We start from the raw sequence: 27,534 nt of genomic DNA on the forward strand, positions 1-27,534 counted from the left end.
AAGAACCTGAGGTAAAAGAGTTACCCTCCAAACTTTACCAACAAATTTACTTCAAAATCAAAGCAGCTTTGTAATTTGCTTAAAAGAACACTGAGAACATACAGAAAAGTCTTTATTAGCATTGTTACAGGCAATGCATTCATAACTGATCCTTGCAGTGTACAGTCCCAGCCAGAGTCAAAGCAAGAATTAGCAGATTGAAATTTATTGTACACAAGTGCAGAAACAGGATCTCCTTTGAACTTCCAACAAAAGAGACTTAAATTCACTTTACCAAAAATAAAGTAACACCCATTTTCATGTAAAAAAGGGCCAGCTCCTACTAAGCTGACAGACCAAAAATATATCAAGAGTTAGCCACATTTTATTTTCACACTTTGCATATACCAAGCTTAGCATTTAAAGATTAATGATACACACCTAGGTAGAGGCAAAGTGAGAATAGCAGAGGTTGGTTGGTCAATCATTACTGTAAATGCAGTAAAACTTAGGTCAGCACAGGTTGGTAGTACCAGAAAGTGGAAATTTCCCTTTGTTAAATACAATTAATCTGAATTTAAGTGGAGTATGAAGTAACTATATCATCCTCATTTAAGTAGTTGACATAAACCATGCCAATTCAGAAAAGCATTCATAAAATTTCAGCCTGTTTCTAGATGGGCAAATATTTAACCCATTAGCAAAATTAAACAGAACTAAAGTTATCCTTTGTGCATCATTAAATGCCACAAGATGGATTTCACATTTAGTAAAGCAGACACTGCAAGAAACAGTTGTAAGGAAAAGATTGTGCTCCCTCATAAATCTAACTGAGGAGAAGATGGGGGAGGGGAATCAATTTTCTGCTTCTTGCAACTGCTGTTCTTCCATGCTGGTTTAATTCAGTGCAAATCATTAAATTGTTTGATAACCAGCATGGCTACGCTTTCGGCCAATTAAATATGCAATCAACACTATGAGGACAAGTCCAGCAAGGGCTGCACCAACTACAATAGGAATCAACATATTATTTTCATCCAGCTGACATTCTTCCACTGAAAGAAAAATAAATAAATTTAATTCAATTTTAAACAGATAAAAACGAGCAAGGCAAGTACAATGTAATTCTTTCAATGGAGTATTATTTGTCAAAGCATCTGACCGAACCCAAACTACAAATACTATTTATTACACTAGATGTAAAAATTACCATCTGAGAGAATTGTATTTGTACCACTTAGAATACAGTGATAAAAATCTATAGATCGACACACGGAGAACTAGCTTTAAGACCACAAATAGACTGGATTCTCATGAATATGATTTGATCACTGAATATTAGGACAAATTGTATGCCTTAAAACAATGTGTAAAACCAGCCTAGGAGTTATCTGTTTGGGGAAAAAAAGCCATCAAATGAAAGAAATGCAATTTGACACTTTTCATTTGCCAATGATCAAATAAAATGTGTAATTTTTTAATGATCCCAGTGGAAGAAGTCCTTATCTCAGCTTTAGGCAGTTCTGCTATATAATTTTTTTTTTAATTTTCAAAAATTAAAATTTTCTACCTGGCCAGATTCTACCTTGCAGAAGAAACCAGGCACAGAGTTACTGTATTTTTCAGAGTATAAGACGCACCTTTTTACCCCCAAAAAGAAGGTGAAAATCTGGATGCGTCTTATAGTCTGAATGCAGCCCCACCCACCCGCTGCCCCCCACCCTTCGGAGGTTGTTGGCCTCGACGCGTTGCATTTTCTGGTGGTTTCAGGTGGTGGGGATCCTCACATTGCCAAAAATGAGCATCACATTTTCTGTCTCCGCAAGCTGGGAGATGGGTGGTGGAAATGGTTAAGGTGCTGCTTGGAACCAGCCAAAACCCACTGCTGCGTTTTCATGAGGGCCTGCAGCTCTGTGAATTACATCGGGGAGAAAAATGCAATGCATGGAGGCAATGCTCTTGCGAAGCGGGCGCTTCTGCATGAAAGGTGTAACTCAAGGTGGCTTGCTGCCCGGCCTGCCCCTTCTCCAGACGACCCTGGCTGAGGGCAGTCAGCTTCTGCTCCTGGCCCGAGAGACGGATCTGGCCAGGAGGAAAAGAAAGTGAGACTGGAAAAGGAGGAGGAGGGCGTGCGGCTCTGCGAATTGCTTCAGGGAATTGGGGAGGGAAAAAAGCATTGCTTCCATGCATTGAGTTTTCTGGCGTTTTCCTCCTCAATTCCCCAAAGCAATTCGCAGAGCTGCACGCCCTCCTCCTCCTTTTCCGCAGTCTCACTTTCTCTTTCCTCCTGGCCAGATCCGTCTCCCAGACCAGGAGCAGAAACCGACCGCCCTCAGCCAGGGTTGTCTGGAGAAGGGGCAGGCCGGGCGTTGAGCACCTTGCCTTACGCCTCTCACGCAGAAGCCCCCGCTTCGCAAGAGCATCGCCTCCATGCATCGCGATTTCCTCCCCAATTCTCCGATGCAATTCACAGAGCCGTGCACCCTCTTCCTCCTTGGTGGCTAAAGGGGAAGAAGAAAACTTTGAGCACATTGACAAGACACACACTCCTGTTGCTGGAAGAAGGTTGAAGTTGGTTCCCCCACCCTTGCTCTCTTAAACTGAATTGCACTGCTTTTCTGACTTGTTGATAAATGATCCTAGGTGAAAGCAGTAGCCGACCACTGCAGAGGCAGACCTGATCCATTTGGGGTGGTCAAAACGCCAAGCGGCTGTGGGGAGCTGAGACATTTCTCCTTCACGCTACCCCCCCCAGCTGTTCAGTGCAGTTCAGTTTAAGAGAGCAAGGGGGGGGAATCAACCTTAACTGCAGATGGAGGCCCTCTGGGCACAAAGACCGTTTGGAAGAAGGTGGCTGAGAAGAGAGGAATATAGGTGCAAGAGAAGGCGCAGGGATGGGGGGGGGACTGCAGGAGAAGCAGCCCTTCACTCCTCCTTCCAACAACAGGAGTGTGTGTGTTCTCAATGTGCCCAGAATTTTCTTCTTCCCCTTTAGCTACCGAGTTCTCCCAGGGTCTGCCTAGAAGCAGCTCCAGCAGTTCTGATGGCTGCCTTCACAATTTATGCGAGGACTAGAGATCCCCACTCCCTACAGCAGTAGACTTCTCCTTAACCTCCCAAGATTTCTGCCCCCATGGCTGCTGCGTGGCATAGGGTGAGGGTGGTCCATGCAAACCACCTGCAGGCTTCGGGTGTTCTGAATAGGCTTGCATCTTCAAGGAACTGGTGGCTTGCTGGGCGCTGTGCAGGAGGTATAAGGCAAGGCGTTGCCACCCAAAAACTGTTGCCACAATCGCTGCTGCCTGGAACTGCCCGAAAACACAATGCTCTTTCTTTGCCTCCGCACATCCCATTTTTGGAATCGGGGAGGCAGTGGAGATCTCTAGGCAGCAGAGATCGTGGCAACAGTGTTTTTGGGTGGCAGCGCCTTGCCTTATGCCCCTGCGCAATGCCTGCTTCGCCAACCAAGTCCCGATCTCCGCGCTTCCCCAGGCCACTTCTGGAATCAGGCTTCAACCAAGGCAGCAAAGGCGCAGGGGGCTTGCTGGGAAGCCCAAAACCGTGTTTATGAGATGGCAGTGTCCAGGAGGACTGAAGTGCTGCGTCTCTATGGGGCCTTGCTGCAAGAAAGCCAGGCTTTCAACGCCTACAGCTATAGGTAGGAAGACGGGGGCGTCTCGAGAGTGGAACCTTCGGTGCCAAGTTCCTCTTCTGCCCCCCGAAAATCACCCCCACCCCACCCACTCTACTTAAATAAGAGTGATAGGATTTGTTCTAAGCTGATAAGAAGATATTTGCTACTCATTATCAAAATCTGAATGGAAGTGAGGACGCCGTTGAGCTTGATGCTGGTAGGCAGAGGCAGAATTCTTTTCTTATTTTTCCCCCAAAATTAAAGTGTGTCTTATACTCTGAAAAATACGGTAGTTTCCAATTTAAAATGGCAAAGAGATATTTATTTACCACAAACATGTGCTATTTAAGAGAAAAATCAATTAATTTCAATTCCTCATTTTGATTTATTTTTTTAATGTAGAATTGTCTACATGCCACGGGAATTGCAGTATTGACTATTAGAACACTTTTTTCAACACTGTTTTAAAAGAACATGGGCCTAAATTGCTTAAAAATTCATTTAAACAAAACATTCCAATTGCTTCTTAGGAATGCGTATTTGCAATAAGCTATGTTTTAAATCTGTATTCATAGACCTTACCTGCTCCAAATTTGTATCCTGCAATCTTGAAAGCCTGAACTTGAACATTATATATATTGAGATAAGCTTTGTCTGAAACTTGAATTATCTCTTCTGCCACACACTTGTAAGATTTTCCAATTGTAGCTTTTAGTGCACTTAGGGTATTGTTGACAACAGTGATACTTTTTTCTGCAAAAGATTTACAGAAACAATCCATATTAAAAGCAACCTTGTTTTAAAAAACTAGTGAGAGCAGGATGTAGAACTGAACTAAAAGTGAGCAGTCAACCATTGCTGTTGATGTTCTACCCTCCATCAAACAGTAAGTTCAAAAGTGGTCTGTTTATTTTGTTAGAAACCATCAAATCATGACTGACAATTTGATCAAAGACCCTACAGCTTAAATACTTTTTTAAAAAGGATTTTGTAGATCATTTGGAGAAAAGGAATAAATAATGTACATTAGTGCTAATTTAGGAAATGTGAAAGGAATTTGAGAAGTTTAAACTTTTAAAACACACTATGTATTTTTTAAACCTTTAGAATATTAACATTTTGTAAAGTAATTGAATTCTTACCTGTAGCTTCAGAAGGAAGATCTGCGTTCATGAAGATGCCATGCAGGAAGTACTTCTCAGTACTTGAATTCTTAAAAACAATTTTTAATGACTTATTAATTTCATTTTTAACAACTTAAAATGTTTGAAGTTCAAATACTTTGCAGTTTTTAATTCAGAGGAAATATGCCTAATGTATGAAGTTTGAAACATTCTATTCAAATGTCTAGTAGCAGTAATTAAAACTTTTTAGAAATGTACTACAATCTGCAGATTAATAACCTCTAGTTATCTGTTGACAAGACTTCAAATTTTATTTTACCAATGATTTTTGGTAAAAGTCCACTTGTTCAGCAACTGTCCAAAGTTATCATGATGCAGAATAAGCAGTTCTTATAGCTGGTCCTCCAAATACCAGCTATTGCGGCACCCTCAATCACGTGGTCACAATCCAAGGGTTTGCCTACTGGCTCACACTTGTGATGATTGCAGCATCCTGCTATTATCATTTGCAACCTTCCTTGCCAGTTTCCCACAAGCAAAATCAATGGAGAAGCTGGCAGAGAAGATTGAATTTGCTCCCTCCACTTTCCTGTACTTTCCCTCTGCAGCACCATCCTCCCCCAACCCCTACCTGGCGGTGCTTATGCATGCCAGACCACTGCAGACATCCCCCATATAGTTGTACTCAGTGGAAATCACTCCTCCATTGGCCTGCTTGCAAGCTTCCCAGGACTTATGACTTCCTGCCAGCTTCCCAATTAACTTTGTCAGAAGACGGCAGGAAGTTGTAAGTTAAAGTCATGTGCTTACTTAATGTGCTGAACACTGAACCATGCTTACCTGTGCAAAATTGAGAGAAATTTTGGTGCTCCCAGAAGTTAAGTTTAAAGTAACTGTGCTGTTATCACACTTTCCAGAAGAAACTGGATTTGGTGGAATATTCAACACTTTTGAAAGAACAGTCTTTAAAAACAAAACAAAACATTGTGATAGAAAGTTTAAGCTTCACACAGAAGAAAAAGTAGCAATTATCGTTATGTACTATTTTAGTTCAATTGTATTTATCCACAGGAAAGAACTCTTATATGTCTCACAATTATTTATATAAGGTGAATAGAATACATTATATACAGTATTTTGCACCATAGTGTAGTCGCATTAAAGTTTTTTTAAAAAATATTCACAGTTGAAAGCAGTTGTTTTAACCATTCTAAGCTTGCAGTATGATTAAAACTTTGTTTTAAAGTTGAAAATAAACTTCTCAAGCTATCTTAAGGTTTACTATTTGTAACACAAATATAGATACAGCAATAATATTATTTTACTTGTATACCGCCCAGAGTTGCTGCATGAAATGGGAAGTTTCTAAATTTAATAAAAATAAATGGAAATGAGTTATGGAAAAATGTTCTACGTGTACAGAATACATCTACAGAGAGGAACTAGAGCTAGAACTACTACTTAAGAGTGATGAGGCTTTAAAAAGTTGCTCTAGTTGCAAGGATCTGATCTTTTGGAAAGTGTAAAAGTATATTAAAACGTTATATACCTTATTTTGTGTACTGTAGGTGAGATTAAGTTGCAGACCCATAGAAGCAAGTAAGCACATCCCAGATGAACCATTTACACTGTATTGTCCAACTTCTGGTTTTAATGAGGGTGGTACACTGGTAGTTGTAACAACAGTAGTTGAAGGTATATGAGTTGATGATAAGTGAGTAGTGATTACGGGACTAATAGTAGAAGTTTTGTCTTCAGAACAAATTGTTTCTAAAAAGCAACAATTACAAATCACAAGGCTGAAACACTTTATTGAAAAATTATGAACCCCTTGCTTACTTCCAATAGCCAGAAAAAATGTCTACTAAAACATTAACAGAATGTCCCAAAACAATGGATGGAACCAGAGAGCTCCTTCAACAATAATTACCAAACTGGAATTTTAAAAATGTGACAGAAAGCTCCTTTTTTCTTTAAATGCATCCCTAAATATGCTACTCACATATAACCCCCAAGTGCATCTGCCCCAACAATAGTAATTGTTTTTAAAATGTTTTAAAATTACATGATGATTCAAATCCAGCACTCTACTAAGCCTTCAATGTGTTCTTTTCTTAGAAGTCCGTGTTATTAAAACAGTTACAAAACTGTCAAATAGCTTCAGATGAAAGTGGATATGACTCAGTGCTAGACATAGACTGAATAGAAATATTTAACTTATGGTTACTCTTTAGAAGTACTTACCTTTCTTACTGAGGGTGTCATTTGTAACGTATGCTTCAATTGAAACATTACTAAGAAGAACAGACACGTTTCCCGCAGTTATTGACTTGTTGTTATGGCACAAATATTTTGTATTTAAGTCTGCTTGAATATCAGTTCCCTTTTTTACTTCTATTAGTTCTGTAGCAAGAAACAGACAGTAGTTTAAGATTCTTCAGAGAATTCTATACAATTGGAACCCAGCACTATTATTTATTATACATTATACCCCGTCTTCCATTCAGGGGCTCAAGTCCCTAAATACAGTGCTTTCTTCTCCTATTTTTCTCCCCATAATGCAGAGAGGTTGGGCCAAGACTCTAAAAGACTAGCCCAAAGCCACCCAGGGAGTGTTTGAAGCTCATGATGGATCAGTACCCCAAGTCTTTCTGTTTCAACTCCTTTACCAATTACACCACCCTGTATAGTGGATTTTGAAAACCTTAAAAATAAAACCTCTTTACTTACCTCCAGATGAATCGGGGAAAAAGGAAGAATCATTCAAGTTGAATTTAAACTCCAAAGCTCTGACCACGTAGAGAGATGCATCCTTTTTCTCAAATGTCATATTTAATGAATGTCCTTTGCCAAATCCAATTACAAGAATTTCTTCCGGCATTTGCTGGTTGCCACAGGTGCTAACATTCATTACATGAGCCTCAGCTGGAAGCATGAAGGTTGCATTCTAACAGACATAAGAGATTTTTTATATTTAACACCTTTAATATATTATATTTAACACATGAAATCCCCCGATTTTAGCTCATGTTTGAAGTGAACTTCAAGCCCACAGTAGTAGATAACAGATTATTACATATTCATTTGAGTGGGAAGGCCACAAATAATTTATAAAAGGTGATCTAACAAATATGTATTTATTTTGTATCCCACCTTTATTATTTTTACATATAACTCAAGGTGGCAAACATTATCTAGCTCACCTCCCGCCTATTTTCCCCCACAACAATCTTGTGAGAATATCCTGGGTAAATATGGATTTAGACACAAATCTGCCAAATCTCAATCAAACTAGTAAATCAATTTTTGATAATTTTTATATGCCCAGTATTGATAATGAGCACTTAAGACATGTAATTCCTTCATCATACAAGATTAACACATGCCCATGTATTTGGAGCAGTCTTGACATATACATCCATTCTAGATATACACAGAATTAAGATGGTTCTTGAGCAAAACATTTCAACAACTCCTTATCATTTAATTTTAATTTTATACTCTAAAAAGCTTTTCTTAGGAGGGGCAGAAGCAAGGAATAATCATTAGAAATGTCTACATCTTATGCACAATTATTAGGCAAGTGAGTACTTTGACCATATCGTCTTTTGTATGCATATTTTCAACATCCAAGCTGTATAAACTTAAATACTTAGTGGATATAAGCATATCAGGTGACATGTATTTGTGTAATGAGGGAGGGTGTGGCCTAAGAAAATCAAAAACCTATATGAAGGTGTGCATAATTATTAGGCAGTTCTTTTCCTCAGGCAAAATGGGCTAAAAAAAGAGATTTAATTGACTCTGAAAAGTCAAAAATTGTAAAAAGTCTTTCAGAGGGATGCAGCACTCTTGAAATGGCTAAGATATTGCAGCCTGATCACAGAACCATCAAACGTTTTGTTACAAATAGTCAACAGGGTTGCAAGAAACGTGTTGAGAAAAAAAAGATGCCCTTTAACTGCCAAAGATTTGAGAAGAATCAAACATAAATCTACCAGGAACCCATTATCTTCCATATTTCAGACTTACAACCTACCTGGAGTGCCCAGAAGTACAAGGTGTTCAGTGCTCAGAGACATGGCCAAGGTAAGGAAGGCTGAAACCTGACCACCACTGAACAAGACACATAACTTGAAACGGCAAGACTGGGCCAAGAAATATCTGAAGACAGATTTTTCAAAGGTTTTATGGACTGATGAGATGAGTGACTCGTCACAGACCAGATGGATGGGCCTGTGGTTGGATCAGTAATGTGTACACAGCTCCACTTCGACTCAGACACCAGCAAGATGAAAATGGGATACTGGTATGGGCTGGTATTATGAAAAATGAGCTAGTTACACCTTTTCGGGTTGAAGATGGACTCAAAATCAACTCCCAAACCTACTGCCAGTTTTTAGAAGACACTTTCTTCAAGCAGTGGTAAAGGAAAGTCTGCATCTTTCAAGAAGACCATGATTTGTATGCATGCATCAAAGTGCTCCACTGCGTAGCTAGCCAGTAAAGGCTTTAAAGATGAAAGAATAATAACATGCCCCCCTTCCTCACCTGACCTAAACCCTATTGCGAACTTGTGGGCCCTTCTTAAACGGGAGATTTATGGTGAAGGAAAACAGTACACCTCTCTTCTGAGGGGCTGCGGTTGATGTTGCACAAAAAGTTGATCATCAACAAATCAATAAATTGACAGACTCCATGAATGGAAAGCTTATGACTGTTATTGAAAAGAAAGGTGGCTATATTGGTCACTGTTTTATTTTATTTTTTTGAACTGTCAGAAATGTTTATTTGTAAATTTTGAGTTGTTTGTTTAGTATTCTCACTTTAACAGATGAAAATAAAAGAGATGGGAAATTTTTCATTTAGTTCCCCAATAATTGTGCACATATAAATATTCTCCTAAGAAAGCCATAATCTCACTTTTATTTTCTTAAATATTCAGGTTTGAATATTAACATTTTGGATTGACCAAGAACACTGTAGTTGTTCAATAATAAAATTAATCCTCCAAAATACAGCTTGCCTAATAATTGTGCACAAAATATAATGCTGACTTCCAGCAAAGAAATAGTAAACTGAAGACGATTCCACTAAAAGCGGAGCCAACCACCACAGCAGAATGAAGGGCTGGCTGGCTCTCTGAAATTCCCTTCTGAATAAGGAGTGGATATGAGATCACCTACGAATGCTTCAGAGAGCTGCTCCTAATGAGGAGACTGCAAGACAGTAGGATTCCAGTGGCTTTAGAGCTCTGGGAGAAGAGGGATTTCTCTAAAACAGCAGTCAGTGATTTCAAAAGAACACTGAATTCCCACATTTCCTTTTCTAACCACTTTTGGAAGTTGCTTGACTTCTTTTCAACTGTTAAGATGCAAAAAGGGTGATTAGAACTTTGATTTTGGAAAGTTTCAAACAGATTGAGATACAGATGGATTTGAAATAAGATTTTGGAAATAATTAGAGGAGGCCTTCCTGTGAGAAAATTCACTTTGAATTCTTTAAAAAAAAGATAGGTAAAACTTTGAAGGTTGGATGCTAGAGGAACCAAAAAGAACTAAAGATTAAAGGAGAACACTTAAATCTGACTTGCTAATACAAAATGAAGCATATATTGATATATTGAAGGATATTTTTAATATCCTTCAGAAAATAACTTTAAGAATGGCTACCTCTAGACAAAGATTGTGTTTAGAAGATATTATGGAAAAGGAACAGGTTTTATCTGACAAGATGGAAACTGATCTGAAAGTGGAGTTAAAGAATGACAGGCTATAAGTATGGTATAGGGAAGATAATAAAAGAGATGTAATAAAACAAGAGACTGACTTGAATAATTTTCCAATAGTGACTTTAAAAAGACTTGTTAAAACTTTGAAGAATTTTGTGAGATGTTTATAAAGAAAACATAAAAAGAAATTAAAGTTTTTGGACATTATTTGAAGGGGCTAAAGATTAAGACTGTTAAAAATAAAAGGAAGGAATGCAACATATTTGATCAAGGTCAAAATAGATATTATCTCTGGACTTTTAATGGACTTAATGGAAAGTCCTTAATGGACTTTTACTGATAAGAACTGAAATGAGACGGGTAAATTACTAAAATTGTTTACATTTTTTATAAAGCAGAAAGTTGTTTCTATACATTTTTTTATTTACTGTGCTCCTATTTATTTTTCTATTTTTCTTACTTTTCACTGTCTTTTTCATTTGCATTTTTTATCTTTGCAATTGTAATTTTTAATAAAATTAGTATTAAAAAAGAAACAACTAATGTTACTAGTATGTTTTTTCTAAATAAGTAATGTAGCTGGTCATATCACATATTTGCCATTTATAAAAATATTTGCTTTGGTTATTAAGGAATTTAACAGAATTATAAGCAAGTTAAATGTGGAACTAAGATGGATTTCTAGTCAAGGAAAGGAGTATTTTTTGTACAAATAATAAAAGAGCAATATATAACATCTTGGATGGGTAGAATTTATACTAATAAAATGTTTCAGAACTCTGTAGCCATTTGAAAACAGTGTTAACAGTATAGATACTTTATGGCTGAAACTAGAATAGGAAAAAATCACAGTCAAATTGTCATTTAGTTCACTTTGGACCAACTTCCTTCCTTTGCAATTTCTATGTGAATAAAATGAGAAGGAACTAAATTCCTTTAAAAGAAAGTGAATTCCATGGACTCAGTAACAAATGGCTTGAAAACAACACTGCCAATACAGTACAGTCACAAATAAAACTATTGTGCAAACACATATTTGGAGTACTGCTTTAACTGCCATACTCAATAAGAGTAATATATTACTAAAACATGTTCTGTAGATAGATAGGACAACAAAAAGTTTAAGTGTCAAAGCAACTTCTCTACAAAAAATATTTGTTTTACTTTATAAACAGTAACTTTAAGAAAAGACTGGAAAATGTAGATGAAAGTATACCCTGTCCAATCCTCAATTCCAAAGCAGGAACAACATAATTCAAGGGTATCTACTGAAACAAAATGTTGGGAAATTTAGGGCAATAGAAAGTATTTCCTTATGCAGATTTGAAACCATAGTTTGCTGCCATCAGATCTGGTTTTGGCCATACATTTAGATGGCTTTCAAAAATATCGGATAACTTGGGGGATTGATCTATCAGTGTCTATTAGTCTCTGTGCAAGCTCAAACTATGTTTCTTATTACCACCTAACTTTGCTGTTTTACAACTTTCAAGATGCACTTGAATTGCCCATGTTAGTTGCCCATGGTAGGGCAGAGAATCCAGGACGACTTCACTGTTCTTTCCCATATATATTTCTTTAACTTAATATTTAAAATATAACACAAAATAGGCTGAACATATGCATGCAAAGGGAGTGTGCATATCTGTCTTCAAGAAAACCATGCAATTTTCCTGGCAGGATTTTTGGAAGTGGCTTGCTATTGCATTCTTCTTCTAGGGCTAAAAGAATGACTGGTCTAACTTGACCCAACTGATTTCATGCCTAAGCGGGACTACAAGAACCAGGCTAGGAACTGGGAGTTCTAGGTCCACTCTAGACATGAAGTCATTGGTTGATGTTGAGCCAACTATTATATCAAACTGGTTTTCATATCTAAAGTACATGTTTCACAAAGTTTGCTATCATATAATCTAAAAAGCAGAAGAGGGTTAGTACAGGTAGTCCATTTATGACCAGTCATTTAATGTTCAAAGTTACAACAGCGTCAGAAAGGGGTTTTTTTTACAGCTTGTAAAGCATTTCTGAGAGTCACAATCACATGACTGCATTTCATGCACTGGCTCACATTCATCATCAGTTGCCCATTGCCATCATCATATGATCATATGATCACCATTTGCAATTCTCTCTATCAGTTTCCCCCAAAAGTTATTGGGGAATCTGGAAGAGAAGGCTGCAAGGGGAGGGGACAGAAGGGTGCTGAAAAACTCAATGGGACTGAGGAAGGAATGCATGGAGCTCTGTGCATGGAGGGGAACTAAAATCCTTTTGTGGGTTGCAGGACCATTTCTGAAGTCCCCTGAAGGATTCCTCCACTATGCAGGGGGGAAATCCTTCAGCAGCTGCAGGATCAGACCTGAAATCCTCCAGCAGGCAGCTCTTTTGCTCCATCTGTGGTCGTAAATTGAGAACTAACTGTACTGAGACAGAGTGCTCTAACGACATGCATTGTTAGTATCCCTTTAAATTTCAGTAGTTTCACCTGTTTTTTACTACTCTTTGTGACGAACTCCACTGTGAACCTCATGGAGAAATTGGCTGATAGGCATAGTTTTTCGTCTGAATCTTTCACTTGAAATGATGCTGCTGTTTGTAAAAACCCTATAAATATATAAAAAAAGAAAAACAAAGCAGTGGATTACAATTATCTTAAAGAGTTGTATGTAACTTGAGATTTAATATAATACAAATACATTCAGAAGATCTTCATGCTTTATAAAGTTCTTGTTTGTACAAGCGATCTAAGCTTTTTATTATACAAAAAAAACCTAGTCAGGATTCTAACTTACGTAGCGCTCTTATGTACGTAGAAAGTGACTTAAGAACGAATGCATTCATCCTACCTCGCTTACATACAATTGCCCTATGAAGCCTAGTATTTAAGAACAATCTGAGTTCAATATTCATCTGTACCTCTTTTATTGTATATGGAACAGATTCACAAAGATTAAACATACCGAAAAGGCAGTAAGAATCAAAGCAGGATGATTAATTTGAGAGTAGTTGATTTCTTTTTGTCAATAAAGTTTCTGCAGCATAATTTGTATGGAGAACTCTTAACATACTGGTTAAAATACTATTTCAAAATTACCCAATTAATACCAGTACAATATTCCACCTCCCCCCCCAATGTTAATGTTCCTTCAGATTTAAAAAAAAATGAGATAACATTAATTCTTGGGGGTTTTTTTCCTTGATGCCAAAAGCACTACCTTACAAACTTGTGCATATTATTTCTGCCTTGGCAGGAGACAAAGTTTTAAAAGCAAGTAATATTAACTTCATCTCTTAGCTACACTTCATTAACAAGATTCCTGTTATTACAGTACAAGCTGTTGTCAACAGCAACTGTACAAACTATCACCCATAAGAGCTAATGATTTACTCAGTGACAGTGTAATTTGTATATATGACAATTCTTCAAAAACCTGCATTTTAAAAACATTGTATTACTTGTGCATTGAATTCTCAAGAGACAACTTCCCTGTAATATCATTTTCCTACCTTAAACTTACAATTAGTAATTTTGTATACATAACCATACACATCTATAGCATTTTTCTACAGTAGAGTGTAGGGTAGGACAAAATGAGATTGCCATTAGAGTTAAATATAGTTGCATATTTTTCTAGTGTGTGCACTATTCCTACTTGGGAGAAATAGTGTGTGTGTGTGTGTGTGTGTGTGTGTGTGTGTGTGTATGTGTATGTGTATGTTTATATGTGTGTATATATATATATATATATGGCAAAACCTCTTGTGTCAATTTTTTGAATTTTATTTATTATAAATTTTATTAAATTTTAACAATTAAACAATTTGCATTCAACTCTTGCGCATGACTGTGACCATTTTTGTGTCAATGTTTTATCCAAGCTTCATACAGGATGCACAATGAATACCAACACAAGTTATTTGAAAGGGTACAAACAGGAACAAGAACAGATGAAATAGGTGCTACTAACAATACAGCACTTTAGAATATTGGCACTATTGTCCTTATAGCAGTTTACAAATTGTTTAAAAATTGGTCCTAATAGTCTAGTGAGATTTCCTTCAATCTGAAAACCTAATGAACATGAGGACTAGGATGGGGGGCTATAGAATATATTAGGAGAAGAAGAAAAAGTACATTTTCAGCATTTAGGGTGCTAAAAAATCTTCCTTTGAAAACTGCTTTGCCCTAGGAAGAACTGGTAGCTCAAAACAAGATTTTAGGAAGATTGATTATTCTGCTTGTGCCATCTAGATCAACTCTTCAGACTACCTACAAATAGCTATAACCACACAGTTGTTTTTACAGGGGTCAGTACTAGCTTCAATACTAGGATTATACAGCACGGTATTCTCAGTCTGACCTCTGTACTTGGGGAGAGAAGGAAAAATATTTACCTGATTAAGTTTCCTTGCCTATAAATAATTTAGTTGTGAACTGAAATTTTCTAACACTCCCAGCTAGGAACAGCTGAGGCTATTGCAAACAAAGCAATACACTGGTTTAAATAATTGCAGACTGAGGTGCTGAATGGTGAAGATACTATAAGCGAGGATTGTCTCATTTTAAAAAAATAGTTACTCAGAAGGGGTGATGTGCCTAGTGAATATTGCATAAGGCCCAAAGAAGGCTTCCCTCTTCTCCCACTTGGAATCATAATATTGCACAACTTTGGGCATCCATGTATATGGAGACTTATTGAAGAAGTTCAAAAGCCATGGTAAAATCAGAGTAGAGTCAAGATCAGTCCACAATGCTCAATTGTTTAAAAGTATAATAATAGAATATTAGCCAGAATGTGCATCTCAGGTCAAGTACTTCTTAATTACATTTCAAGAGGAGACTGAAGTGAATAATCACCAGACTCGGAGATTACAACAAAAGCTTTCTTCAAAATATATCTCTTGTTCACAAACATGGCTAAATAAACACAAGCTGTCAATAAAAGATGCAGAAAAGCACCTCGTTAAAAACATTAAGACAAAACAAAATAGTTCTTCAAAATAGGAATTTGAGCAAAGAAAACATCAGGACAATGTGTGCTGAAAAAACTAGCATAGAAACTGAATGCTTTGCTTCTCACTATTGAGGTCAGAGGATAGATTTCTCTGCCAAATCTGATTTTTTCAGAGGGAATGCCAGATGAACTGAAGCAAATGTAGAAGAAAAAATATTCATAAGTGTACAAATTAAAAGGAATAAATCCACAGGTCCATACAATATTGAAAGATTTCTTCAAGAACTTAAATACGAAATTGATAATCTTTTTTAAAAATGCAACTGCTCTTTAAAATTAGGATCCATTTCCAGGATTTAAAAATAGCTAAAGTAACCCTAATGTTTGGAAAAGTATTGCATGGAGATAAAGAATACCATAGTCCAGTTAGCTTAATCTATGTTTCAATGAAAATTGTTGAAAAAATTTGAGCAGTGAATTTGACTGAAAAGAAACCAATATAGCTTCCACAATATCTAGAGCCTAGACTTTGAAGGTGAGAAAAGGTAGGCTGACAAGGGAAATATATTTGATGCTTTATAAAAGACTTCAACAAAGGCTCCTGAGAAATTAGATGGCCAGGAGATAGGAGGATAGAAAGACCAGTTGTTACACTGGAGAGATATCCATAGTAGGCCTCTCAAGGATCGGCACTGCAACCTACAAGTGTTAATATGTTTGTAAGTGAATTGGAATCAGGATGAACAGTGAGGTGGCCATGATACCACATTGTTCAGGGTGACAAAATTAAGATCCTATAAGAGCACTAAAGGATCCAACCTATTTGAGTAGCCGTGAAATTTAAAAATAAAATTCAGTCATAAATCACCTTAAGTAATACATCTGGCATACAAAATATCATAAACGTAGTGTGAGTACTGTTGACAGTGACTGGTAAGGGAAAGGATTGTAGACTCACACTGGAGAGCTTGATGACAATATCAACTCTCTGTGCAGCTGTATCTGGAGTATTGCGCTCAATCCTGGTCAATGAATTTTAAGGATGTTATTACAGAATTGGGAAAGGTATAGTAAAAGTCAAAAGAAAATGGGGAGTTGAAGATCTGCTATGACAATAGGCTACAGCAATTCATTGATGTATGGCACAAATAAGGGAGGAAAGAATATTATAAAGATACTAAAAAATTAAGATTAGGGAGCAACTGTGTAACTGTCTCCAAAAGGAAAGAGCAGAAGAGTAAAGTTGTAATCTAGTTCTACTCCTAAGTAAATCGTATAATTGTATTATACTGTCATGTCTATATAATTTTATCCTGGTTCTATCAAAACACAGAGTATCTGGGGAGGAGGGTCAAGTGGGTCTTGAGAATAGCACATGTGAGCACAACAAGAACACAGGGAAAGTTAAAACAAAAAATAGGCATTTCCTGTATAAAGTCTATAGTTTTCTTAAATATCGAGCCACTTTATTCCTTCAATTCTTTCTGTCCTATTTGATCTCTAAAAGCACTATGTCTCATTTTAAGTTATAACAGTGCCCACATCAATTGAGCTCATAGGCAGATGCAAAGACCTTACTACAAATGGAGGAGAATCCATTTATTTGCTATAAATCTGGAATTGAACCCAGGTCAACCAAACAATTATTTCCCATATAAAAACTGTGCCATTTTTAAAGTAGAATTTAAAAACCTTACCTAGTTGTATATAGAGTAAGTATATGGAAAAATTGCAACTGACTACAATGTATTATTGTATCTTTGTGTTTGATTACTAATATCTTTATATTTCCTGGAATCCAAATGGATTGGGAAGTAAACTGCATAAATTAATAAATACATTTCTATAGAGAATAACATTGGATTAGTAGTTTAATTTTGAAACTTTTGTGGCTATGAAAGTCACATATCATGGCAATAAATTGCAATTTCCAGCCAATAATGTTCTAGTTCAAATTTCATCCTGGATTAGCTTTTTTAAAAGTCAAAAGCAACTCTGAAAGAGAATTTTATTTGCATGCTTTAAAAGAAGGTATAGAAATATTTTATTTCTATAAGGCATAATAGATAACAAATTGGCTTTCAAACAGAGTATCAAATATAAAACAAAATTGAAAGTTATATTTACGAGTTCATCTTTTAAAATTCTAGTTTTGCAATGCCTAACCATATAGATAACAAGAACATTTTCATCTTTGCTGATTATAAACAGGGAAGACTGACTTCACTAATTAAACAATGTCCTTTTGTTTCCCTAATCTGCTTCAATGTCACTAAAACATTGTAAACCAAATTATTCGTAGTCTCAATTCAGATAAAGTAAAGGTATGTTGGCATTGGAAAGCTATATTTATGAAATACTTAAGCTCAAAAAGATATTGACTTCATTCCCCCCCCCCCACATAATGTGAAAACTCTTAAAAACATAAATCATAAGCAATGAAATAAGACATATTTTCAAAGCAAGAAAGAATGAGGCAACATTTGCTCTGTGTTGAATTTTCAAGAGTTTTTTTAATCCATCTAATTTACAGAACCACAATGAAACCAGACACTATTAAATAAATAGTTTTTATGGGTATTTTTAAATTTTACTTACAAGTTAAGAAATTGTGTATTATGTAGACTATTGTAGGCCAGTCTGAGGAAGAACATACAAGGCTGGATTACCACAGAATCTTCTTCAGCTTGACCAACCACAGCTAGAGTACAATATGTCAAGTCTTAGGCTTTATATACACAAGCCTAAAGGTTTACACCCACAAAGCAGAAGCTCTATCAGAAGCACTACTTGTTTTGCCTGGACAAGCCAACAATTGACTTGTCAAAGCAAAGCTCTCATTGCTTGTGAAGCCAAAGTGTGGATTGCTTTCACTACATGCTCCTCTTCTGTCCTGGCAATTTGACAAGGTCAGGATTATTTACAATTCCTGCTCTAAAAGAATATATATCTCAATCCTGAATACAGAAGAAATGAGCCTTAAAATACACTATAAATTTGAATAATTCTGTAAAATTAAAGTTTATTTAAAGAAGGTTTTGAATATAGCGTTTTATTATTTCAGGTAAAATATTTTATGTTATAAAATTGTACAGTTCTATTGGCCTCTAGATTAACAATTTATTAAAGGTATGTGGTTTATTTCTCACAAAAGTAAACAAAATGAATTCATTACTTTTATTCATATGGGGAAATCACATATTTATAACTTTCCAAGGTCACAACACTGCACAGTCTGAGAATCTTTTGTGTAAATACAATTCAATAATATTTACTCAAGTTTGTATAGGAACATACCCTATCATCATAAACATTGTAGAATCACAGTAAGTATACTGGAAATGAATACTGACATAGGAAAAATAAAGAAAACCCCTGTAATTTGGATCAATGGTAACATATTACATGATTCTATAAAGAATCACACCTAGTTTTCACAAAGTAATGTGAAGAATACCTGGATATAGAACCAATTGAATCTTACCTGTATAATCAACCATGTGAAAAATGTGGGTTCTTTAAATGATCATAAAGATAGAACATTTAGAAGAAGCACAAATCCACAAACTTCAAAGAGGAGGAGAAAAAGAACCATTCTTTGTGGGGAGCAAGAATTCTGCTGTAGTATGCTAAATAAGCCATGTTTAAATGACACAGCAAAATATTTTAAAATGGTTTTACTTCGAAAACACATAAGAAAAACCACAGAGAAATTCCTCAAGGATAAGACGTTTACCATCTACATAAAACTGTGAACCTGGCAGTAGTTTGCATAACACCAACAGCTTGTTGCCCTTTGAGCAGGGACAAGTTACAGTCTTCTTGTACAAAACTGCTGCCTTGAGCCATTATTCCCTCTAACGAGTTAAATGAACTAGATTTTTTCTCTCTCTGAATATAGTTGGGAAGGATTTAGCGCTGCTGATCTCTTCAACTCTCATCTCTTATTTTCCTTAGTACAAGCTTTGAACAACACCAAGCCAGCATAAATTAACACCTATGGCCCAGATCTACTTCGGGAGCTTTAAGAAATACAGAGTAAGTCGAATACTGGAGCAGAGCATCCCAACAGCCGAACATAATTGGAAGGAGAATACAGCAACCGACTCTAAAAACTTGGCCAAGAAAAAAAAAAGAGGCCTCCAGCTTTAAAATTTCCCAATTATCCAGCATAATGGAAGGTGGAAGTGTAGCCTATTTTACATTACAGTGCCCCAAAGGGCAAAAGAAAAAAAGGCAAAAAGAAAAAAGGAGAAAGCAGTTAGTCATTTCCTCCAGATACTCACTAGAGGCTGGGAAAAGGCAAATCCAAAGGCGCTCGGATAAATTTCAGGAAGAAGAAAAGGCAGAAAGGAAAAGCACTGATTTCACTACTTTCAAGCATTGCTGAAGGACACCAGAGAGCAAGAGGAGGCCGAAGCTGCTCAGCAGCCGCTCCGTCTTCTCACGCATTCATTAATGGGCCGTTTAAACAGCCGATCCGGTTCGAAGTCTCTTATCAACCCGGATCAACGCTGAGCAGAAGCGGCGGATGTGATCGGGTGTGGAGAGCAAGCAAGGGAAAGGAAGCCGTTTTCTCCGCCATCCTTTCACCTTCTCCAAAGGCAGCCAACGGGACCGTCTCGGCCAAGCAAGGAGGCGGCCGACCTACCGAGGAACGGCTGCCCTCCCTTTCCTTTTGGCCGCCCTGCTAAACCGACCCTCGGGTAAGGTTGGGGGAGGGTGAGGAGAGAGGGAATTCGTCCGGTTCCCCCCCCCCGGGAAGGCCCAGGCGAGTCCAGCGCTGCGTAGGAAGCCGGGAGCCCTTCCCTGCGGGCCTTCGCCGTGAGGGAAGACGAACGGCCCACATCGCCCGGGGGGTGGGGGGGTGGGGAAGAGAGAGGAGAAACCGCCCCCGGTCTCACACTCACCGAGCAGGGCAGCCACCAAGAGGAAACCCACCGCACTTCGGCTCGCCATGACGGAGCGGTTCTCCGAGCGAGAAGGGAGGACGCGAAAGAAGAGCGCCGCAACGAAGCTGCCAGAAAGGACGCGGGAGAGCCGAGACTCAACGCAGCGCTGAAAAACGTCCAGGGGCGCGGTCACATGACCCGGGACTTCAGCCCCACCCCCGCCCCTCCGTCGTTATTGCCCTCACTGTCACCTGATTCCAATTAAGACCGCGCCTCCTTTACTTATTTATTTTTTTTAAAAAAAGGGAGGGGGCGGGGGGGGAAATGGTAGGTGCGAGATTCAAGCCCTCGCGAGAATATCGTCAAAGCCGAACGGGGAAAGCGCGAGAGAGAGTGGAGTTCGCCCGGGCAGCGGTTTCCCGTCCGCGCGCGGTTGGTTTGCGTTGCTGCCTTTTCACGTGACGGACGCGTGATGCTTTACTGTGCTAACTAGGGGTGGAGGGATTTTTTTTAAAAAAATGGCTTTTAGCAGCCTCGAATGCGTTTATCTGAGTCAGGCCGAAACGCCGGTGTTTTGTTTTTTTTAATTGCATTCTTTGACGTGTTCTCGCCGGTACCCTTTTAGAGAGGCGTGCAATTCGTGCAGAAACACTCGAGAGGCTTGTGGCAATTAAAGTCCCTCTGTTCGTCTCGCAAGGAAACCCCTGGATAGGATCCAGAGTTGTACAGAACTAGGAAAGTGACGGCACGGGAGACGGCTATGGGAGAAGCTGAACTCCTATATCAGGAGGCTTTAGAACCAAGCCTTGATCCCTTGTGAATTGCTATCCCGCCCTCTTGATGATTTTGAGACAAAATGTGACTTGTTTTAAATTAAATTAAATTAAATTGATTGTTTATTACGGTAGTAATTAATAGTTAATATTATTAGTAAATATTTTATAGAAATTAAGTATGTACCTAGAAAGTGCTTAATAACGAGGAAAATCTAAGTACTCATGAACCACAATCTTGATTGCTATATTTGTGGTCTCTTCCCAAAAGCCCCAAAGCTTTAACCAAAAACTAACTACTATTGACCTCACCCCTTTCCTAAGAGGTCTGTAAGGGGCGTGCATAAGAGCACAAGCGTGCCTACCATTCCTATCCTAATGTTTCATTATATCCAATTAATATATTATGCTTATATATATGCTTATATATGTACAGTTATTTCATGCTTATGCTTATATATACTGTTGTGACAAATAAATAAAAAAAATAGCACTAGCAATTGTATTGCTGAATCTGATTTATGCAAAGCAATATGTGTTGTATTTTGACCTCAATGATTTCATGATGATCATGCTTAATTTTGAAAGTTTTGGCAAGACCTGAGATTTTGTTAACACAGAATATAATTAATAACACTTTAAGCATTGCCTCCTGGTCATCCATCATGGACACCCTTCCAAAGTGGAATACAGGATGTGTTTCAACAAAAAGTCACTAGAGGAACACTGTTACAACTTCATTACATTGTGATGTTGAATGCAAAAAAAATGTGATTTTAAATTTTTTTTTACATAAGACTATATTCCCATGAAGTTTAGCTAGGGGAAAGCTCACTGAAATCAACTGATCAAAGCCAGCTGGCTACCGTTTTAGTTTGACAAAAACTATGAAATTAGTTCTTTGCATATGTAAGCATATCTAAACATGCAGAAGGGAAGCTATTGCAAAGACTTTACATAGCTCTGGTTCTGTAAATGGGAGGAATAAGGAGACAGGCACCATTGTATCGGTCTCCATATAGGGTAATGAGATGGATGTGATTTTTATATATGTTTTCAGTCTATAAAACATTTAACCACATTAAAAATTTAATAACTCTTAAAGGAAAACTAGAGTATCAGAGTCACATGAAATTTCATAAAGCAAGTGGTTTTAAAAACCCACTAACGTATACCTTGAATTAGAAAGTTCAGCTAATATGGTTTTCTATGTAATTACCCTTGGCAGATTGATCTGGTTAAGAATACAATTTTGATAACATTTAAAAATAACAATGTTAATTAAACCTGTCCAATTAAATACTCAATGCATTCTAGAGCCACAGACTTTGTTCCATTAAAAAAAACATTCAGTGATGCAGCATAATCTCTATAATGTGCACCCAATCACACAGCCTCAACTGACTTCTCTATGCCAGATATTTACACCATGAGAATACTGTTTATACATTTTAATTCCAAAATGAAGTTTGATCAGAATTCTAAAGCAGAACTAAAACATTTTTGAAACCACAATGGGCTTTGGTTAAAGATGTTTCAGATAGTGGTTCAAGAAGCAGATTACTGAACATCGTACATGTAGCTCTGAATCATTTTCACCAGTAAAGAAACGAACAAATATAATATTTTGATTGGGTTTTGATTGGATAATTGGGTTTTCTTTAGGGCTTGTATAGAAAAACACAACATATTTTAGGTCATATTTATGAAGCACTGAAAACTTCAAAAAGGTTCACAAATTTTAAGCACCATTGTATCTCTCCATATATAGGGTAATGAATAATGAAATCTGCTTTTTAAAATCTCCAACTTAGGAGGGGGGGAGGAAATATATGTCATTTAGTAATAGACAAAATTTCATATTTATTCTATGACTAGAGTTTTGAATCATGGTTATATGGATTGTGTCATCACAAATAACAAACAATATAGAAATTTCAAAATCCTAGGTACATTTTTAAAGATTTTTTTTATCCTGCCTTTATTACTGTATTGAGTACTGTACTCAAGGTGGCAAACATACATAATACTCCTATTTTCCCTACACCAACTCTGAGATAGTTTGGGCTGAGAGAGTGACTGGCCCAAACTCACTGAGCTGGCTTTGAAAAGGCTTGCCTGATTACTAGTCAAGTTGACAATTCTGAACAACCGTTTCTGTGTACCTAAAACCAGATTAGTTTCCTTTTTTTTAATAAAACAAAGGCCTTAACATTTAAGTGTTCATGGTTATTTCACCGTGAAACAAGAAGGCTATATGAGCGTATTTCTTCCTTTTGTTCATTACACATCTCGTTTCACATCTATGACTTTAATACTGAAACACTTGTTCAGTTTTGTCAACCTGTTTTTAATTAAGCCAGGAGATTTCTATTTAAGTCAGGAGGCAAAGTTAACTGGGTTAACCAAAGTCTTGGGAGGATGGAGGATGCTCACAGTTGGCTGCCCAACTGCAGCAAGTTCTGACTTATCTATACGGTAACTAAAATAAAGACAAAAAATCTTAACATTATTTTCTTCTCTGTTCAAGGCAAAGGCACAAAAGACTTCCTTGTTCTGATTGTTTTAACAATGCCTTGTCTAGAGATAAGCCTAGTTAAGATTTGTAATTCAATTAACCTTTCAGCAATCTACCTATTTGTTTGCTCCATGTTCCCTCAGTGGAAACATTATCTCTATAGGCAGTGCTCTGATATTTTACCTGAGCAAAAGATTACAGTACATTTTGTAATGGTGGGGTAGGGGAGGGTGAGAATTGCTCTATATAAATTCTCCAAAAGCTGCTGCGGTTCTGGCAAAACACTGTAGTTCCAAGGATTTCAATTTTATAGAGGGGATAAAAATCCAGACTGAAAGCAGACAGAATGGTTGAGGAAAGAGATATGCTAGGCCTTTCAGGAAATATTTATCAGATGGTTATAAAAAGAAGAGGGAGACGTAAGATGTACTGTGTAAGATTTGCTGTTTCAGCTACAAGTGAAAAGTAAAAATATGGCACATCTAATATTGCCGGGACTGAATAGTTATTTCTGAGCAAAAGCTTCAAAGGATTTCCAGAAAACTCTTGTGAAAGTTTCAATAAACTGAAACAATCTACTCTACCTTGTGCAATTGAACACTCAGGGTCTACTCTAGATGGAAGACTTAACCCCAAGGCATAGAGACTAAAACTGGTTCAACTAAGAAAATGAAAGTACCCTGGATGGACTAAAGAAACAGGGGGAACTATAGCTATGAGGTCACCAAGGTGTTATGAGGAAGCTATTGGCTGAGTCCTTTTGATCTGTGTCATGACTCTGGTCAGAAAGAAAACCAATGAATATAGATAAACAAAACACAGAGATTGGGTTTAGACCAACCCCAATTACATGACATTGTAGCTGGTGAATACAGTTTTCTACCATGGTCAGCTTTTTTGTTACGATTAAGCTGATTGACAATGGTTTGTCACTTCTAAGGCACCATTTCCAGGTTGTATTGATGGATGTACCAATGCCAAATCTCTAGCGTTATATTCAAAAGAGGGGCCAATTTTGTGAAATTATGTTTATATATCAATCCACTGTCTGATATAAATCTAAGCCAAAATGTTTGGCCATGGAGATATCCTTAGAAAATTGGAAATATCTCCCAAGCTTCCAGGAGTTGGATTCATTGATAAATCATTGATAAAGCAGTTCAGATACAGAGGTGAGCTCCTGATCCAGACAGATGTATCAGTGGCAAAGACTTATGAAACCAGCCATCAATGCAGGGATTCCTTGACATTAGAATTCCTCAGGAAGCAGGAAGTATAGGAATCGGAACAACAGTAGAAAAGCAGCTCTTCTGATAAGGAGTCCTTTCTAGCACTGATGTCACCTAGTTTGGGTAATGAAACATCTGCAAGAAAACAATCAAGCTCAGAGAGCACTAAGGACACCACATTTCAACTTGGAGCTACAAATATTCTGTTATTGATAGCCTCTACTATATTAAATACCAAAATAGTAATAATTTAGAATAACAAAACAGAGCTTGAGCTGAGAAATTTGTTCTTGCTGTAGGGGACAGGCTAAATTGAAGGCATATAATATAATAATATAATAATTGGAGTTATATTAATTAGATTTATTGGAGTTAAGAGGAGTTTATCCCTAGGATACACAGTAATGTTGAGTAATGCCAGATGAACATGCAACAACCTACTCCCCAATGGTCTCTGAATTTAAAATATTTTTTAAAATACGTTTAAATGAATGATATCCGGTGAGGCAGCTCTGCAGTCTTATCAACTTACTTTGTAACTAAGTTATCTATGATGTTTATATACTTAATCCCTACTTGGTAAAGTCATTGAAGGTTATATTTAACAGAAGATTTGTTGTTGGCACCATTTAAGTTGTTGCTATATAATTACCAGACAAACTGGATATCTCTACTTTACATAGATACAAAACAATGGCAATTGTAATATTACATTCTCTTCTAATATTAGATTTCAAACTAGGTTGCTTTTAAACAAAATGCTTTTTCTGACAAGGCAGTGGCTTTGTGCAACAGAAAATCTATAGATAATCCTTTTAATTTGAAATATAAAATGATGAATTGCAAAATCAAATTTTCAGACGTTATATGAACTAGAACTACAATCCCATTTAAACACTCATTAGATATAAAAACCACCCCATTAGTAATCTTCAAGGATTCCTTTCATTTATTAAGTTCTACAATGATTGCAATTCAATTTTAAAAGGTTCTTTCTAGCTCTGATTTGTAAAGGTAGCACCAATCTGCAACAATTTAATATCACTGTGTCCCGCCCCCAGGTTTGCTCCCAAATAAATATAAATGTGCATTAATTTGCATATACTATATACAATATATGGGACAGGAGGAGCTAATGATCTAGAATTAATTGACTACTTTTTATGCTACAATCATGATCTTATTAAATTAACAGAATTAATGGATTAAAAATAAAAATGATGAAGTGATTTAGTATGAAATAAGTGAGGCAATGCTGGGAGGATTATTTTAGAGATTTGCAAAAGAATATAACAATATTTTTAAGAATGGAATTTAAATGAATGCTGTACGTGTTAGTGTTCAAGAAGCAAATACCACAAAAGAAGTCATGACTGCTGTAAGAATGTTGAAAAATGTAGATAGAGTGAAGAAATGTTAAAATATAGTTTGCTTAAGGAGCAACTGTGCAATCTGTTTCACATGTGTGTGAAAACTGTATAGGTGCCTAACAGAAGAATGTCATAAGGAGAAGCGTAGTGAACAAACATTGGTATAAATTGTATTTAGCTATATTTCCTCCCTCCCCTTTTATCTCACATCTTACTTTTCTTACTTATTTTCTGTACTGTGGTAAATGTTCTTACCCCAAAAGGAAACAGCTCATTGGTGTGCATTGTGTACAGATGTGTTAAAAAAGCAGTAGCATTTTGAACATACTTGCATCATTTTTTAACTCCTCTGTTTAAATAATTTACATTTTGTGAATCTATATTTCATACAGTATTAAATGAACATGCTCAGTCATAGTTGCAAGCAGATAGAAGTTGCTTTTGATACTTCAAAAGTTAGTACAGTTAGTCCTCAACTTACAGCAGTTCATGTAGTGATTGTTACAATGTCACTGAAAAATGTGACTTATCACGGTTTTTCAGTTACAATCTTTGCCACATCCCCATGATTATGTTTTCAAAATTCAGATGCTTGGCACCTGGTTCATATTTAGAATAGAATAGAATAGAATAGAATTTTATTGGCCAAGTGTGATTGGACACACAAGGAATTTGTCTTGGTGCATATGCTCTCAGTGTACATAAAAGAAAAGATACGTTCATCAAGGTACAACATTTACAACACAATTGATGATCAATATATCAATATAAATCATAAGGATTGCCAGCAACAAGTTATAGTCATACAGTCATAAGTGGAAAGAGATTGATGATGGGAGCTATGAAACGATTAATAGTAGTGCAGATTCAGTAAATAGTCTGACAGTGTTGAGGGAATTATTTGTTTAGCAGAGTGATGGCCTTCGGGAAAAAACTGTTCTTGTGTCTAGTTGTTCTGGTGTGCAGTGCTCTATAGCGTCGTTTTGAGGGTAGGAGTTGAAACAGTTTATGTCCAGGATGCGAGGGATCTGCAAATATTTTCACGGCCCTCTTCTTGATTCGTGCAGTATACAGGTCCTCAATGGAAGGCAAGTTGGTAGCAATTACTTTTTCTGCAGTTCTAATTATCCTCTGAAGTCTGTGTTTTTCTTGTTGGGTTGCAGAACCGAACCAGACAGTTATAGAGGTGCAAATGACAGACTCAATAATTCCTCTGTAGAATTGGATCAGCAGCTCCTTGGGCAGTTTGAGCTTACTGAGTTGGCGCAGAAAGAACATTCTTTGTTGTCCTTTTTTAATGATGTTTTTGATGTTAGCTGTCCATTTGAG

The 27,534-nt window shown here is 37.0% G+C and overlaps 1 protein-coding gene across 1 annotated transcript; it reads right to left on the minus strand.

Annotated features, from left to right (window-relative positions):
* Window positions 1-99: 99 nt before the first annotated feature.
* LAMP1 (lysosomal associated membrane protein 1) lies at window positions 100-20,547 on the minus strand. The gene is made up of 9 exons (XM_058185993.1): window positions 20,334-20,547; window positions 12,954-13,072; window positions 7,468-7,684; window positions 6,982-7,140; window positions 6,287-6,507; window positions 5,578-5,700; window positions 4,756-4,825; window positions 4,196-4,366; window positions 100-1,034 (listed from the first exon to the last, which is right to left on the minus strand). Exons 1-9 carry the CDS (start codon window positions 20,380-20,382, stop codon window positions 895-897), a joined length of 1,269 nt encoding a protein of 422 aa, XP_058041976.1. The 5' UTR covers window positions 20,383-20,547; the 3' UTR covers window positions 100-894.
* Window positions 20,548-27,534: the final 6,987 nt, after the last annotated feature.

This window comes from Ahaetulla prasina, chromosome 5 (genome assembly GCF_028640845.1).
Source record: "Ahaetulla prasina isolate Xishuangbanna chromosome 5, ASM2864084v1, whole genome shotgun sequence".
Taxonomy (NCBI): Eukaryota; Metazoa; Chordata; class Lepidosauria; order Squamata; family Colubridae; genus Ahaetulla; species Ahaetulla prasina.

Excerpts from the sequence above, each read along its gene's own strand:
- LAMP1 (XM_058185993.1), bottom strand. The coding sequence starts at position 20,382 with ATGGCGAGCCGAAGTGCGGTGGGTTTCCTCTTGGTGGCTGCCCTGCTC. Across the intron at positions 13,073-20,333 it reads CTTGGTGGCTGCCCTGCTCG|GGTTTTTACAAACAGCAGCA; the intron begins GTGAGTGTGAGA and ends ATATATTTATAG. Across the intron at positions 5,701-6,286 it reads CCTACAGTACACAAAATAAG|ACTGTTCTTTCAAAAGTGTT; the intron begins GTATATAACGTT and ends TTGTTTTTAAAG.